We start from the raw sequence: 18,691 nt of genomic DNA, 5'->3' as shown, positions 1-18,691 counted from the left end.
AATCACACATATACAAAGAGAAAGACTAATAGTATTCTGAACAAGGGATTCAGTGAACAGATTTTCATTGAGTGACCATAAATGACACTTTATTTTAAAAACATAATTATTTCTTAAATTTTTAAAAATGTTTTTCTGTTTAAAGAAACAGATATGCAGTATGCAGCAAAAGTATACCGGGATGATCGACTACGAAAAAAGGCAGAATCACTAAGCATGGACAACTGTAAAGAATTAGAGCGGCTGACTAGTATCTATAGAGGAGGATGAACCAGGATTTTCATTTACATCTTTTAGCACACTTTTTTTTTTTCTGTACAAGAAGAAATTTAGTTTCGTTGTAAAATCTCAAAAAAGAGTTGGATATTAAAAACTAAACTGAGTAGTTGTTCCCTGAAATCTTATCTAGGGCTCAAAACAGTTAATGGCTTCTTTATATAATGTGAAATTGAAAACTAAAATTCATTATTTAGTTACGCATCTCTTAATTGTTTAGTTTTACTTCCAATGCTTACATAATTCTTTAATTACAGATTATTCAGAAAAGGATTGTCATACCTCTAGCAGTTTTCCAGTTACAGTGATTCCCTTCTTCCCTTCTCATGTAAATATTTATGGGGGGAAAAAAACATTTTGTGTATATACAAGTTATTGACTTTATATTTAAAAATCTCAAAAGTTTAGCTCCATGAAACACTAAAGCTCACTGATGAAATACTTATATGACAATGTTACTTTTTTCTTGTCAGGTGTCCAGTGTGTGGAGTTTAAACAATGATACTTTTTTTTTTTTAAAGGCAATTTAACTTTGTGTAAAAAAATCTTCTAGCTTTATCTGCTTAGAAGAATTTAATATTTTTAAATGTATATTCCTGAATATATGTTGAAATGAATTGAACTGGTGTAGATTATCAGTTTGCCATTTAATTTTATGAATTGCTAAGCAATGTGAGGAAATGAAAAGCTATCCTGATTAATTTAAAAATAAATACACTAAATATGATACACAAATACTTAATGTTGACATTTCTTGAGAAGTAAATGTCAGTTTTGAAATTCTGAATATATTCCTTTGTTCCCTCTACCCCACCCCCAGTCAATTTAATGTCCATTTAAAAGGTTCTAAAATTTATGAAGGAAAAGGCTTTTCCTCTCCTACAGAAATTTGTGTTTTCTTAGTGCTTATTTCATGCTTGGTCTCAAAAGTAAATTAATTCTTTTATAAGCAAGTGGTAAGAAAAGTTACTACTAAAATTAAGCCTTATGCCTTTAAACACTATTGCCAACTACTAAACTTTAGATAGATAACTTGCAAAATTATTTGACCTATTTGGCTATATGAAAAGATGAGCAGAAATATAGTGGCAGATAGAATAATCTTTTACAGAAAGTCACTGTAAATGTCTCCATAATGCCACTCTGAACTTAAAGTCGACTCAACATTTAAAGTAGTCGGATTTGATCTTAATAAAAAAAAATATATACATTTTTTTTAATGAAATCCATTAGTATAAATTAGAATCATATGTAAGCAGTTGGATTTTGGGTTTTGTGCCTATAAAATAGAATATGAGACTTTTATTTGAAATTTTCTATGTTGGAACAGTTGTCATATTTTAATCATTTTGTTTCATGCTCATTGAATGGAACAAGTCTTTGACAGCTTTTTTTTACTTGATGAGAATGCTAGAAATTTGGTATAGTAGCAGTGCTCATTGTGCTTAGAAACTTTCTAAATTTAGCTAATTTATTGTCAGTCTAATAAATTCCTGTTAAAATGATCATTCTCCTTAAAATTGTCCTCTTGTATCTCTTTTTTCCAAGTGATTCACTTAGAATTGCTTAGTTGCATCATAAATTATATAACAGTATAATAATTAAGGAATAGTAGAGAACCCAATCAAGTTTTACTTAATTTTTAGAGAAGTGGCCTTTAGAGTAAATAGTATACTTAAAGGGAATTACATTTTGAAGCATTTCCTTCAGCCTGCAGAGTGGGCTATTAGCAGATAAAGGACATAAATTGTTGCTCATTATTTATTTTGAAAGTATTATAGTCATAAGAAAACATACAAATTTGGATTAGAATTACAATATTTTTATCCATTTCTTTTTTTCTAGTTTTCACAGGAATGATGGGCATAAATGGAGGTAGTTTCTTTGAATTCAACCCTCCTACTTAATGATTCTTTTTCTTTTAATTTGGAGTTTGAGAATATTGATGACATTAGTAAAGTTAAGTGAAGTTGTATCATGCTATCTTACTCATGGTTCTAGACAGTGTTATATACTTTTATTGTATTGGTATATTCCATTGAATTTCCTAAAATATTAAAATGAAATATTTGGAAAAAGGACATACTAAAATTGATTGTAATCACTAGTAATGACTGAGCAAATTTTAGGGTACCCTGCTGACCAACAAGCCTCAGAAGGTTCTTCTGCTTTGTGCTCTGGAGGTGAAAAAGTTGGGCTTTCTATATTACCTGCATGCTAGTTTAAAAAAAAAAAAAAAAAGCCCAGGCCTTTTAGTGTTTTAAGGTGGGCAAGGCAATATTTGGCCACCTTGAAGTGGGAGAATTTCACATTTTAACACTCATTTCAAAGATTTTTTTTTTTTTTTTTGCCTGTGAAATATTATTACTTATTAAAGGTATGTGTTCATTCCAAATTCCAAACTAAAACTTTACATCACTACACTAATCAAAGGCTCCTAGTCATGAAGTAAGGATATACTGTGTTTAGATAATTTACAGCTATTTTATTCAGTTGGCATCAAAGAAATTTTTCCATGCCTTTAAACTACTCAATAGTAACAAATTAAAGCTTCTGAAGAAATACAAAATAAAGTATTTTAATGTCTGAGTAAATTGAGACAAAGTAGAATCACACTGTTTCATCACTTTTGTTTTCCTTTGCCCTATAGTTTACAAATGGATTGGTGCTAGTTTTTGCCATCTTGGCTATTTTTGAATTGTGGAAAGTTTCACTCAATATTGTATAGTAGTTTCAGATTGTTTTTTTTTGTTTGTTTGTTTTTAAGTGAAAAGGGTTCATTTCAGAACTAAGTGGATTTAGGTGCATCTGTAACCATTTGTTTCATACTCCTCACATAAAATATGAATAATATGTGAATACTCTAGGAGAAGTAGTTACACCCGTATATATGAGCATCATTACTCTAATTCATTAGACTAATCTGCTTGTACTACCTCTACTTAGATTGGTTTTCTGCTCTTTCCCACTGAACAAAACTTACCACAAACCCTAAAAACCAACTAAGCCTTCATCTCCAGCCCTACATCTAACAACTAAAAAGAAGGCTTAGTTTCTATAGTTGATTTAAAAGGGCCTTCTCTTTGGTATTCAATATTTTAAAATAATGTCATGTGGCAACACAACACTACCTGATAAAACATGTTTTAATTTTTTGCTTAATTATATATGAATTTAATCTACCAATGATTTTAAGACAGTAAAAAAAAATTCTTGAAGTAATCAAGGCAGCTTTCCTATTAAGCAAGTATTATGTGAAAGAATCAAAAGGTTCATAGAAAAACTTGGTGTCCCTGTGGGAGACTTAAATCCAGTAGTTAATCTTATAACTCCTCAGCCTCACATTGAATAAGGCAAAAAGGAGAGTTATATAAAATCTTCACTCCTTATGTGGACAGGAAAACAACAGTGAACAAGCTTGTTTGCTACTTTACAAAATATGTGACTAAACTGATGAGTACAAAAATAATAGTCTGGCAGATATATTTGTTATTTAAGGTTTTAGTGCCAGCAAACCCCTTTATCTATTTTTTCAAAGAAAATAAGTAAAGTGGTGATCCCCCTTAAGGAATTTTACTTATCATTGATCTGATGGGAAACATGGTAATAGAAGTCAGGCTTCCTTTTTAGTTTAATTACTGTTAAAATACATATTTCATGTGAATGAAAGCAGTTTTCTTTTTAATAAAATTACTTTAAAACACTCCTTATATTAAGGATTGTGTAGCATTTTTTAAAAACCCCTTTGCATGTGTAACTTTTCCCTTATCAAGATAAAAATTTTTTTTTTCATTTAATGCCAATGTTTGCTGGTCTTGGGGCCATTAGATTTGTGAATACTCTGTGTATTGTGTGTGTGTATAGGTGTATATATATATATATATATTTTTTTTTTTTTTTCAGCTAATACCTCAAACTTGTGATTGTTTAATTAATACCACAATATGTTTGCACAGAGCAGGGCTTCCATTAGCAGAAGGATTAATCTTCTAAAGCTAGAAATTCAGCTCCGAGTCTTGTTAAACATGAAGTCTATGCCTTCAATAATCTTTTTTTCCCCCTAAGAGTATATAGCCATTTCTGTTATAAGTTCCATTTTTCAAAATAGCCCGTACCTGTTTCTTTTCAAAGCAATCTGTAAATATGCTATTAGGTAAGAAGCATTTCTTAAAATGTCTCCATCAATTAATTATTTGATATTTGAGACTTCAACTCAACAAGACTATTAAACCAAAAAGTTAATAACATCTGACCCCAAACTGTTTAACTAATTTCATTTCACAGGAGACAATATGCCTTATTAAAACATTCCAGTTTGATAAGCCACTGAGTTTCAAAAATGTAAATAATGAACTTTCAAATGGGTAACATTCAGCTGTATGTAGTATGAGTTTTGGTAATGAAGAGGTCAGTCCTTTTTCTAGCTAGTCATGATGACAAGAAATAAAAGCAGTAAAAGGATTAACTCAGTTGGCCATTTATTAATCTTGAGAAATGCTTCTTGCCTGTTTTCACTTTCTGTCATTCAGTCCAACTCCTTCTAGTCCAAAATTTAATTAGTATGTTTTGAAAGCCACAGATAATTTTCCCAATATGTGTAGGAATTTTAATGGAAGCCTTGTAAAAAAATTTAATGAAGTGAAGCTGGCATCTTATATAGGAGATCTTATTTTGTCTATATAGTGCATTTAAGATTAAAAAATGAACTGTCTGATTTGTAACATAATTACTGTAATATCAGACTTATATCAAAATAAAATTATTTTCAGTGTGAGAACTGTGTTAAAGAAATGGTATTTGATTTTATTTTTGTAAACTTGTAAATTCTGTTGAATGCTTTATGATAAATTTGTTTTTTTCATTTCCTGCAGTTTTCATGTCTGTGCAAGGCAGGAACAGATTGAAGTTATTATTATTCTCCCTGCAAATGATTATAATACAAGTTCACTTTAAGGGTGTGCTAGGTTTTATGATTACTGGCCCTCTACCTTCACTACAGAATTGAAAGAGAACTGCATAGAAACTAAGGGTCATTTTGTATTCCTTTTTGTCCATGCGCAGAAAATTTATCACCCATCACCTGCCTCAAGGGTAGTTATGAGGAAAGTACTTTACACCCTTTTAAAGTGCTTTATAAATTATTACCACTTAGTAATATTTTATCCTGGTTAATCTAGATCTGGGAAACCAGATAGTCAAATACAATAGTTTTGAAAATGACCACATATAAATCTTTTCCAGTCTACCGGTTAACATCTTTTGAAATATGAATTCTAAGCCTTTTCATTAATCATTTTTTTCACAGAAAAAATGAGTCACTGTGTAGAAGGTGCTAAAAATCATGTTTTATATTTTATACTATTTATAATAGTATAGTAATGGGTCAAATATAAAACTTCATACATAAGTGCAATACCTTACACTGAATACATCCATGTTCAGATGAAATTTTCTCATTGACCTTCCTGAGGAAAAAAAACAAACATAGTTACACAATCAGGGATAAACTCCATTGCTTCTGCTAGATAAGGACAAGGTCTTGGTTATATTTCTCTCAGTCCCTAGATGTTTGGAACCCAGAAAGTAGTCTCATTTTTGTTTGGTTTTGTTTTCAGAAGGTCATTTCTAAAAATATTCCAATTTTTACCATTGGCCTGGAGAGCCAGTGTACTTCTATTGGCTGTCCAAAACTGATAGGAAGTTTTTCTTTGGACAGTTGACAGGTTAACCTATGCTGAAAATGCCAGATATATATCAGGTCTGACTGTGATTGTGAAACATACATATGTTTGCATATGTACACAAATAAATGGACATTTGTGATTCCAACATTTTTGAGGTTTTATTTATTCTTTTAGTTTCTCTTAAAATCCTCCATATCAGGTGACAAAACAATTTTTCTAAAGCACAGGTTCTATCATGTCCCATCCTAACTGACATCCTATCATTTTCCAGTAAAAATACAAACATACAGTGTCACACTCTAGCTCTAAATTATCTTTCTAGATTTATTTCATGTTACTGCTTATTACACACAAAATTTTAACCAAATAGAATTACATTCATAGGATCAGATCTGGTGATGGAAGGAACCCCAGAGCACATCTAGTTAAAGGAAGTTGTATTATATCCAAGATCACACAGGTTTATCAGGCAGATTGGAATCAAGAGACTAGATTTCTCTGGCAAGAGCTAATGTTCTTCCCCCATGTCACACTGTCTTCCCAATTTCACCAGGCTTGGAATGAGCTTTTATTTTTTCCCAAGAGCATTTTATTTTCCAAATACATGTAAAGATAATTTTCAGCACTCATTTTTGCTAGGCTTTGTGTTCCAGATTTTCCTCCCTTTCTCATTAAGACAGCAAGCAACATTTTCAAATTTTATTAAACAAGAAAAATCAGACCAAAGGGGAAAATTGTACTCCTTCCTTATCACTAGCTCTTAGTATCGTTATTCTTGAAGCCTTAGCTTGTGGATTACTTCTTGCAGGAACCATTTCCTGATCCTCTTCATTTCTAGTGTTCTAGTTATCTGGTATTAATTGTTTGGACAGCAAGCTCCTTGAGAATGGATGTTTTTGTTTTTTACTTGTATCCCCAGTAGTTCAGGGTTTAGCACTTAAATGCTTGTTGACTTGGCTTGTTTAATGTATTTTGTCCACCAGTATGGATAAGTCTATAAGCATTTATTCATACCTGCTGTGTGCTTGTCATTGGTCATAGAATAGGAAAGCTATCCCGACCTGGACATTCTTTTATAAAAGCATCATTTGCATACATATGTGTATAAAACATGTGCCTGGAGGAAAGGGAGGGAGGTAGTACTTGAGTTTTAAAGAAAACTAGAATAAGGAAGGAATGCATCCCAGACAGACAAGGCATCCTATGCAAAGGCATAGAGATTGCGGATAGTCTGTCATGGGAGAAGGGCAACAAAGCCCATTTGGCTCCATCACTGATTGCATGAAGGGGAAGACAATACCACAAAGTAGATTAAGACCCCAATGCATTAGATGCCAGTAACAGCCACTGGAGCTTCCTTGGCATAGGTTGACATATCCTTCCTGTGCTGTAGGAGTGTTTGGGCAAATGTATGGAGGCTAACTTGGAAAAGGGAAAAATTGAAACAAGGAGACCAATATTGCTGTTATAACCATTCAAATGAGAGATGGTAAGGTTCCAAACTAAAGGGATAAACCATGAGAAAAGGACTGATGTGACTGATGGGGACTTGGAACTAACAACACTTGGAAACTGATGGGGTGATGGAGAAAGAAGAGGCATTGATGACTCAGGTTGTGGAACCGAGGGACCAGAAAAGATACTGGTGGGCCCTGAAAGAAGTAGATTTGGAATACTTGATGGAATGGAAACCAAGAGCCTGCTTGAGAACCTCATTTTTCAAATGGTCAAAAGAAATGACTCTCCTAAATATAATGGATTGTCAAGGAAAGCTCAACTGTTTTCTTTCTCCAATTACATTCCTTTCAGAAAGGTCTGTTGTATATAATGTTATGTCCTTTACATGTCAATGATGGGATGCTTGAAAATCAGAGTGACCATGAAACAATTTCTATGATCTCCCTTCTCTATTATTATATGAGATGATCTCAGGACTTCTCTACATGACTAATAGAAAAACATTCATTTGTACCCATGAATTATTGAATAAAAATATTTCCCATACAGTAGTAATGGTCTTGCTGAAAAAGGAAAGATTTTAAGTTTTCAGGAGCTCCCACTCCTCCCTTATAACCTGAACCCAAGAGGGGCAAAAGCAATCATCAGCAAGAATTTCCCAGTCAATAACATGAAAAAGATAAACTCATCAGATTTCAGGGAGCTTCTGACAGCTTGACAATTTGAATATCATTAGTACTTCGACTCATTCTTTAAAAACACCAAAATTTTTATTTGCTACAGATTTTCTTTTGTTTGATCCAGTATGAGTGCTATTTGTTTCATGTTTTATTCTACAAAAATATTTACTGAGCAAAATTTAGGAAAGCTACTGGCCTCTTGGAGCTTACAATTGAGACACATATATGTGTGTGTGTATATATATATATATATATATATATATATATATATATATATATATATATATTCATATCACATGTAAGTGCTATGTGAATGGTTTAAGTATAATAAGAGTTCAGATTATATAGACATTTTAATAAGTTCAGCTAATATTAAAAATCCATATGTGGAGCATTATATTAGAAACTGTGGAAATTAAAAATTTGACAGAGAATCCTTGCTGTCTTTGAGTTTCCAGTTCAGTAGAGGGATATCATAAAAAAACAATTATATTGGAAAATAGTGCAAGAAAAGTGTCCTAGTGTGGAACAAACTATAAAATCCATTGGGAAGAATGGGAGTGTCAGCAAGACTTTTCTATAGAAAGCAGTCTTTGAGTTGGGCTTTAAAGAATAAGGAAGGGAGGACTGCAGCAGGCAATCATAGGAGTAGATCTCGGCATGAGCAGAAATAGCAAATCTCATTTTATCTGCAGTGTAAAAGTAATGCAATAGATAAATCATACTGTATTTAATGGGGACCATAATGATTCAGCGTATACTAAGTTTTAGATAATGTTTGGGCATCAGTAGTCATTACTTAGAGAATGTGGGTCAGCAACTTATGAGATGCCAGGACTGGAGTTGTACATTTTGGTGTCTTCTATAAAAGTGGTAGCTACATCAGGAAATTGAATGAGATTGCCTAGGGAGACAGTATAGAGAAGAGGTCCAAGATGGAAACACTGAGGAAGAGTCCCACTAGTGATCAAAGAAGGTTTCATAAAGCAGCTAAGATGTGACCTTGACAAATAGCCAGGGGACCTTCATTTCATAAGCATTCAAAATAGATATGTTGTAATGATATATTGACTGGAAACAGAAAAGATTCAAGATTGGACCAATTAACAACCTATAATGAAAATGCTAATGACTCCCATGTTCATTTCACTTCTTTCCATAGCCTTTCATCAAGCTTGTTAAGCCTATTAGATTTGCTTATTGGACGTAAATTTACAGAGAGAATTCCAGATTGTTCCTATACCCTAGGATTCAAATTCAACTATAAGGAATATTTAAATGCAATAAGAATTTATTAAACACCTACTACATGCTAGGTACTGTCAAGCAAGCATATTAGGTAAGGAAGCCGACTCCCTTTCCCTGTTCATCAGCAGCTGTTCCTTCAACTTTATAGCCTTTCAGAGTTGTTCAGACAAATTTTTGAGAGGTTGAGTGATAGACAGGGTTATGTGGCTCTGTATCATAAGCAGGACTTGAACCTAGGTCTTCCTGATTCTTGATGCCTATTAGCAGCTAGAGATAAAAAGGGGAAAAAAAGGATCTGCCTTCAAGTACCTTATTTTTTTTCTCATAACTCATACCCTAAAAGGAATTTCCATTCTCTTATACTCAATGAATATTCATTCAGCTTCTTTTTGAAGATTTCCAATGTTAGGAAGCTTCATTCAACCCTGTGCGTCTAGTTCTACCCTTTGGGGTTGAATACCCCATATTCTGCATAATTAGCCACTGCATAATTTGCCTTTGCATTTAAAGATATTGTGTATAATTATCTTAGGGATCAGGAGGCCAGGAGTAAGGAAGACTCATCATCTGAGCATGGCTCTGGCCTCACATTGATTAGCTGTGTGATTCTGGACAAGTTACTTAACCCTAGTTGCTTCAGTTTCCTTCATCAGTAAAATGAACTAGAGAGAAATGGCAAAGCACTCCAGCATCTTTGCCAAAAAACCCCTCATGGGATTACAAAGAGTTGGACACTAAGATTGAAGGGGAGGGAACAGTTCCCTTTATTGAAACTGTGTTCCCTTTTAAGATTATCACTCTGAAACTGTGTTCTTTTCTGATCTGCTATCCCGTTTGGAGTCTTCTTCTCCTCCCCCGCCCCCCCCATAAGTTATCTTTCAGGGATGCCAGACCCTTTGATTCAATTAGAAATTTTGGTCAAAAAGCACTCCTTTGAAGTGTTAATTCCAATAGATCTGGGCTGGATACCTACCAATAAGCATCTAGGCCTGGGAACTTTGGCTTTCTGAAATCTAAAGTTTCAAGACTCCTTTTAAAGGGCAGTTTCTGAACTCACTTTTTCAGAAGATCTAGAGCAACTATCTAGCAACCTGCCTGCTGAGAAGGCATTTTCTTCTCAGTGTCAGCCTCTATTTCCCTAATAGAACTTTCCTACTAAGGAAGTTAGTCTCTAATGAAAGTTTATTGTTGGATAGGAAGCTGGCTTCATTTCACTTCTACGCTGGCTTCATTTTCATTTCTACACTGACCATAAGGGGATTTTAACAACTCTCATTGCAAAAAACCTTATCAAAATGACTGCACAACATAGTTATAGCAAAAATAAATCTAGAAAAGGCCATGGATGCCTAAACCACGGGAAAAGGCTTTGTCAAAGAAAAAGTAGATTTTAGGCGTTTCGGCTTTATGATGTGTAACACTAGTTGGTGTTATTATGGAGGAGATCTGGCATCTATGGGAAAGTGGAGCTGGGGGAGAATGGACACAGAAATTAATTAGGAAACTGAAAGATCTGGAAAGTCAAAACCTGAATTATGTTCTGTAACATGGTACTAACTGAGGAATTAACTGAGTGAAGATGTTCTCATGGGAATATAGCCTTAAACTAATTGTGAAAAGACTATAATAACAAATAGAGCTATAATTCTATTTTAAAAGTTGCAGGTGTTGTCCTCTCCTATTTCCCAATTCTTAATTAGCATTTAAGTACTTTTTAAAGGTGATGATGGCTTTGAATTCTCTTATCTTCTTATATGTCAATTCTCTAGGGAAACTTAAATTAAGAGTTTATCATTATTAGCTTGCACTCTTTTGTTTTGGGGGGGGATGATTAGGAGGATTAGGATGGAGGTTAGTAGGGCAAGGACTCCACCTAGTTTATTGGGGATTGGGCGGAGGATGGCATATGTGAATAGGAAATATTCTGATTTGATGTGGGGAGATTTCCATAATTAGAATGTAAGCCTGGACTCCCTCTAGCAATGGTAGAAAGGCCAGCCAGAAAGGTCTGGAGAGGAAGCTTCTTCATTCAGGGTATTTAATTTTGTGTTTCAAAGTTATGCTCTGTACCCTCCTTTTACTGATAAACACTTTGTCAGATAAACCCCTTTTGCCTTTTCTTACTCTTGAGAGTCTCTATTTTTGTGGATGATACTGCCCCACACATAACCTCTAAAAAAGGGCTGTTACTGATCCCTTTTCCTTGAGGAAATGATAAATCATGGTTTTTAGTTCCACAGGTTCCACTGTGCTACTTTTCTGATTCTTAAAACAATTATACATAATATATTTAAATGCAAAGGCAAATTATGCGGTGGCTAATTTTGAATTTACTATTCTCAAATTTGTTTCACTGCTGAGCTCAAAGTGCTCCTTAAATTGCCCACTTGTCAAATTGTGTGGGACAGTAGCATCCACAAAAACAGACTCTCAGAGTAAAAAAAAGCAAAAAGAGGTTTATTATGATCTCATAAGAAAGGACATTTCCCATCTGACAAGGTGTTTGTCAGTAAGGAGTGCAAAGCATAACTTCAAAATACAAGATTAAATCCTAAACCCAGAAGTCCTTTCTCCTCTCTCTCCCCACACAACCCGCCCCCCCCCCCCCCCCCCCCCCCCCCCCCCCCCCCCCCCCCCCGGCCTTTTTTCCCATTGTTTGGAGGAGTTTAAATTTACATTCTAATCACAGAAATCTAACCTGAAGAGCTATTCATTCCACACAATCCCTCCTCTTTTTATTTATCCTTTGAAGACTTCTCACACTATTCTTGATACATTTCTTCCACCAGCTGGTTTTCAATCTCCAATCCCTCTGGACCTGGCTTAAACTTTTTCTGTACTGGAGTTCATCCTTGTCTAACTGGACATCCTGTACCCCCAACACCTATTGGGGCCATCTAGCACCCCAACCATTTGTGTTCCCAATAATTAGAGTAAAACTGTCTGTCACTAAAGCCAGCAACAACAGAAATGCTAAAAGAAGCATCACATCTTCCTCCACATATTCTCAAGGCTCATGTATCCACCCAGAGGGAGGTCCCTGGGATGATTTGAATCCACAGTCCACTCCGTGGCAATAGTAATTGGTCCCTTAGTCTGAATGTGGTGAGTCCAGCCTTTCTCCTTGGTCCTTCCAGTGATGTCTGGCATCAGCAAGACTTGGAAAGGTCCCTTTGTAATGCAGGAGAAACTAAGTAAGGATAGAGATTAGAGTTATATTTTATTTGAAAGGGAGAGATTTACTGGGACCAAATGGATCATGGTTTGGTCCCAGGGCTGAATGAGACTTATCATCTCCAAAAATCCAGCAAACAATGTGAGTTCTTAATGACATATATACATATGGCTCAGATACAGGGGGTAGACCAAGGCAGGGCAGAATCAGGGAGCTAAGAGGGGGAACGGGGACAGGGTGGGGGGAAGGTACCAGAGAGTCATCTTGATAAGATAGTATCTGATATTCTGATAGATTGGGATGGGGAGAGGCATTCTGATATTCTAAAATATGATCTTTTATCCTTATCAAATATTCTGGTGATTAAGGAGGGATGCTTTTGCTGGACTGAGCAGAACAATTGAGGCAGAACAATTCAGGGACAATTTAGGGCAACTGAGTCAGGACAATTAGGGAAACAGGGCAGTTAAGGAAACTGAGTCAGGACAAAAAAGAACTGTGGCACAACATCTCCCAGGAGAGAATGATTTTTTCCTTTTTCCATGTCCCTATCAAAACCCAGTCTTCAGGCTGAAATTTGTGTACAGGAAATCTTAGTGGTGGAATTTGAGCAATTAGCCCTGTATTCTGCAACACAGTCAAATGTTTTATCAGAGAATCCACATAATTCCTAAGGAATTTGTTTCTACTGTCAAGTATGGGGTTCCAGTTTCCTTCTCTTCCCAGATAAGGATGTCCAAAGAGAAGTTCATAGAGATGATCCAATATCCCTCCAGTGTTTGGTCTTCATTCTGAAGAGGGCCACAGGGACGCATTCTAACACTAAATTAATGAGCTGCCTCTTGATCTAGTTCATTCTTTCTACCTTACCGAGGAAGAAGGGTGCCAAGGAGTATGAACCTCCTAGGTAATATCCTTTGCCAGGGACTGGAGAACCTTAGAGGTAAAATAAATCCCCTGGTCTGAGTCTGTCCTCTCCATTATCCCATATCTGGGAATGATGTCTTCCAACAAGATCTAACTAACAGCCCGAGCAGTAATTTGGGTCACTGGGAAGGTCTGTACTCCAAAGTCTATTATGACAAGCAGGTATCTGGGGCAGCCTACCAAAGGCAGCTCAATAGAGTCTACCTGCATCCTCCAAAAAGGTCTAATTCCCAGGGGGCCTTCCTCCTGAAGGGGCCTGGTCCTTAGACAAATAAGACAATCATCCACTAGGTTGTATGCAAGGTATACAGACCAGGAGATATGAACTGGGTTAAGACAGCTTTGCACAGGTTTTGGACATCCTAATGGCTGCCTTGGTCTGCCTCATATTTGCCTTATTCAGTACTTCTTGGCCATCAGGTAAGTACCATTTAACATTATAGTCGAAGCGGATCAAGACCAATGGGGTTCAGCCCATTGAGGTTCTTCATTCCCTGACCTTGCTTGCTCATCAGCAAGACGGTTTTCTCTAGCTTCAAAAAATTGATCAGGTTGATGCCCATTCACATATACAATGGCAATGGTCTCAGGCAGTAAGGGGTTCTTTAAGACTTGTAGAAACAATACAGTGTGGGTTAATACCTTACCTTTACTGTGCCCCCCCCCCCCCCCCCCCCCCCCCCCCCCCCTCCCCCCCCCCCCCCCCCCCCCCCCGCCCCATGCATCAACATATTGCAATATCTGGATACTAGGGGAAACTCTAAATTCCTCCAAATAGTTTCTAGTACTTGCCCAAATAGATGAGGGGATTTCGTGTATAGAACATACCATCTATACTACTGTTTTCTTCCAGTATCTGCATCTTGCCATTCAAAGGCAAAGATCTTGTGGACAAGCCCCAGAGGGCATCTTTTAAATCTACAGTTTAAACCACTTACTGGTTCAAAAATCTGTATTTGTATCGGGTACTACTGGATGAGAAGGGAGGACTATTTTATTAATTTCCCTCAAATACTGCACCAACCTATCTAATAATCCATCTGTTACTAATCCTTGGATTACTGTTGTAGTTCTTTTCCCCCCCAAAGGAATGGGGTATTGTCTGATCCTAAACTGTATTTGGGTCCATCACTCTAATTCTTATGGAGGTTATATTTACTTGGCCTCTGTTATGGGGATGAGACCAAACTTCAGGATTGATTCCATTTTCTTCCTCTTTCTCAATAACATTTTTCTGATTGGTATAATCTGAATCATCTCCTCTAGTATCAATTGGATAAACAATTTGGTTATATTCATCTCTGTGATTAGCAGGAATTTCCCCAAAATCATAATCTTAATCCCCCCTCCATCATATTCTTATTCCAAAACCTCAGTAAGTGGTACAATAAAATTCTCGCCTTTTACAGCCAAAATTAAAAGAGTTTCTTTGGACAATTTGACCCTCAGAGCAAGTGAGTTACAGAGGATCTGGTAGCCCCAATATCTATCAAGAAAACCACTTTGTCTGGGCCCACCCTTAAAATTTATCAAGAGCTCTGGGTGAGTTCTTTCCATGAGCCCCTGACATTCCTTTTTTTGTGAGGAAGTAGATCTTTTGTTCCCTTTTCTCCTGTGGGCATTCCTTCTTCAGATGCCTTTCCAGTCCATAATTGAAACTAGTGGAGTCCTACTGGGCAGCCACCTCCCTTTCCATTTTCTGATACACTGTTGGCTGAGATTCAGGGCAAAAACTCTTCCTTCCTCTACCTCTACTAGATTGCCCTTGATTTTTCATTACCGACTTAGCAACTGTTTCACTATCTGAAATATAACTTTACTTAGCTCTTCCTGTTGTGAGGGACTGTGACAATTTTTCTTTCTTCTCCTCAGTCTCTTTGGCTACATATACCTTCTGAGCCATTTCTAATAATTCTTCCAAGGGCCTGGTCTGCTACCCATCTTGCTTCTGGAGCTTTTTATTTATATTTGGGCATGAATTGGTGACAAAGTATGCCTGAAGCAGCTTTTCTCCATGACACATTTTTCCCTAATCCTGAATACTTCCTCAGATGCTCCTTGAGTTTATTTAAAAAGGATGAGGGGGTGTCTTCCTTTTCTTGCTTAATTTCTGTTACTTTATTTATATTTTGATTTCAAGGGACTGCATTTCTAATACCCCGAACAATCATCTGTCTTAAGTCCCTCATACTTTTTCTATGAGCTGGATTGTTATTATCCCAATTGGATCCTTGAAGGGAGAATTTTTGTTCTCTCCTCCTTATGCAACCAGACAGGCATTATTCTGGGTCCTCATTACAGCTCTCTCCTAATTTGTCCCTGCTCTGATCTTCAGTGAAGAGGATTCCTAAAATTGATACCAATTCTAGGAATTGGTCAAACTGTTCCACTAACCCGGATGGATCTTCTGAAAGGGCTTTCATTTCTTTTTTTAAGTTTCTCACCTCCATACTACTCAGGGGAGTATTTACAAACCCCCTTCCTCTCTGGGAGAGTGGGACCTCTCTAAATTGGAACAAGCTAGTCTTTGTGGGGGGTGGAAAATTTTCTTAATCCTTTAATATCTGCTTAAATTTCCTCTGAATTGGGCCAGGAGGAGAGAAAATAGTTAATGGTTTTAAATCAACTGAGCTCCCTTCCTCAGCTCCTCTCTGGGGTGGAATGCAGGAGGGGAGCTCTGGAGCCAAAGCCTTAGGACAATGGCTGGCTGCGGGCATAATGAGAAAGAGGAGTCCCAAGGACAGAATTTCTCCAGCTCCTCTCCTTCCTTTCTCAAAATAGATTGACCCACAGTCAGCAAACACAAGCTGCTTTACTCTTCTCAGAATTAACAGGCTCCTTTGAATTTACATACTGATTCAATTTTTGGCACACCCAGATCTCAAAATACCTATATTTTGGCCAGAAGACATTTCTTCTGAGTGGGGTGTTTGTCCAAACAAAACAATTATATTTAATCATTTTCTTTTTGTCTTTCCCTGTACATTTTGGTATTTTCTCCCAGTTCTTAAGCCTGTCTTCTAGAGGGCTGCCATTGTAATGCTGGAGAAAGTGAGGCAGGAGAGAGATTAGAGAGTTTTCAATAGTTTATTAATTGGAGAGTATAATTGACTGGACAGGAATCTCATCTCAAATTATCCAGTCAGACAGAGATAAAGATATACTAGGACCAAGGAATCCATGTTGGTCTCAGGGCTGGGGAGCCTGTCATCTCAAAGAATCCAGCAATCAATAGGAGCTGCCCAATTCCTTAAATACCCCTAGAAACAAAGAACCAGAAGCACACTCGCAGGAAAACTTCTGTCAGGTTAGGGGAGACCATAAATCCTAAAAGCCCAGAGACAGGTTGTCTGAATACCCAGAGATAAAGATGTCAGTGAGGTATCTTGGAATATTTTAGAGGGATATTGTAAATTCTTGAGAACAGGAGTTCTGCTCTCTTGTTTATCTTGCTAGCAATTTATAACCTTAGAGTAAACGGTTCCCAATCTTAATGGACCAGAGTGGGTTTTTACGATTAAGGGGATTTGACAGAACAGTTAAGGAAACTGAGACAAAGGAAACTAGTTCAGGGAAACCAAGTCAGAACAGTTAAAGAGAACTATGGCATAACACCTTCCAGTATACTATACAGGTTTTTAGAGCCAACTACTTTAGATTGTTCCTTTCCTGTAGAAATGGAGAACCTGATCTTACCAAAGGAAATCCTTTATGGAACCGCCTAGGATTTCCTCAATATCAAAGAGAAATGAGAGCCTTCTAACTGCCTAGATTCTCCCAAATCTAATCCCAATCACCCAGATACCTCATCAGACCTCTCTTGTCCTTTCACCACTTTTTGGCTTTACCTGGGTTACATTACTGATTGCAAACTTTTCTCAGCTAGTTTATCTCCTGGGCCAAATTAATCCTCTGCCTATGTTGGCCCACTTCTGTTTTTGTTTTCTTTGAGTATCCCTCTTTAGGAGTTCCTGATTGGACTGGGAGTTCCTCAGCTGAGTCCAAGGACCACCAGAGAACTCTCTGGAGGATGCCTGCCCAAGGATTCTGTACAGAAGAGATTCCTCAAGAACAGGAAATATCCTGGACAAGCTCCCAAACTGAGGGATAGCAGCATCCACAAAAACAATCAGAGACTCTCAGAGTAAGAAAAAGGAAAAAAGAGGTTTATTATGCTCTTACAAGAAAGGGCATCTCCCATCTGACAAAGTGTCATTAAGAAGTGCAAAGCATAACTTTGAAACAAAAAATTAAATAACCTATATGCAGAAGGCCCCCCAAACCCTCAGACTGGCTTTTTCTCCCATTGTTTGGGGAAGTCCAGGCTTACATTCCAATAATGGAAATCTAACCCCAAAACAAAAGAATACAAGTCAATAGTAATACTTTTAATTTGTTTATCTAGAGAACTGAGATACAAGCAACAGAGAATTCAAAGCCATTATCACCTTTAAAGGTATTTAACTGCTAATTACAAAGTGATGAGAAATAGGAGGACAAACACCTGCAACTTTTTAGCTCCAGCTCTTTTTGTTATTATGAAGTCTCAAGTCACAATTAAAATATAGTTTTTAAGTCTATATTCCCTTGACAGCATCTTCACTCAATTAATTCCACACAAAGTGATTTCCTTGCTGAAGGTCATTGCTTTGTATTTACCTGTAACATTTTTGTTATTACTTTTTGCAACTATTTATCTGGAACAGGGATTAAATCTGTTCTGATTCCAGAAGGTGGAACCAGAAGCACTGGGTTAAATGAAAGTTCTTCCCTTTCTTAAAAAAAACAAACACAAAATTTGTGAACCAATAAAAGCCAATTCAATTTACTTTAATAATTGAGGAGTTAAAAGTACATAATGTACTAATCACAAAGGATATAAGTGATAACTCCTCTTCTAAATCAGACGGTGAAGAAAGTCACCTACAAGCAGCAAAACCTTTAGAAAAGCAGTGTATAAAACACTGGAAAGGTGGAGCAGGGAAGAGGATCAGCTATGGCCACAATAGGAACCCACCCAAGATCTTCCTCCATACATTCAAAATTAACTTAAAAAAATAATTTTTTAAAAAAATTAACTTTAAATTTATTTTTATATCTACCTTTTGTCTCCTCCATAGAACAAAAAGTCCTTGAGGTCAGGAAGTTTCTTTTAAAACGTATTAAGTCCAAGCCTCTACTTGAAAGTACCAAAAAGAAAATCAACATATTGGCTGATTGCTTGGTATGTGTGGTGTTGGGCA

At 36.4% G+C, this 18,691-nt stretch overlaps 1 protein-coding gene across 3 annotated transcripts in view; it reads left to right on the top strand.

Moving 5' to 3' along the window:
* DNAJB14 (DnaJ heat shock protein family (Hsp40) member B14) overlaps positions 1-4,891 on the top strand; it is a 78,314-nt gene extending 73,423 nt beyond the window's left edge. For 2 of the 3 annotated variants that reach the window (XM_003772940.4, XM_012552031.3), the window contains one exon: positions 146-4,891. In XM_003772940.4, coding sequence (XP_003772988.2) covers positions 146-270 — 125 coding nt within the window. In that variant the 3' untranslated portion in view covers positions 271-4,891. The remainder of the gene's footprint in view (positions 1-145) is intronic. The other variant, XM_012552030.3, reaches the window with a different exon arrangement.
* The last annotated feature ends 13,800 nt before the right edge of the window (positions 4,892-18,691 follow it).

Source organism: Sarcophilus harrisii, chromosome 6 (assembly GCF_902635505.1).
Source record: "Sarcophilus harrisii chromosome 6, mSarHar1.11, whole genome shotgun sequence".
Classification (NCBI taxonomy): domain Eukaryota; kingdom Metazoa; phylum Chordata; class Mammalia; order Dasyuromorphia; family Dasyuridae; genus Sarcophilus; species Sarcophilus harrisii.
The sequence above is the reverse complement of the archived record's forward strand: the minus strand, read 5'-3'. Positions and strand labels throughout refer to the sequence as shown.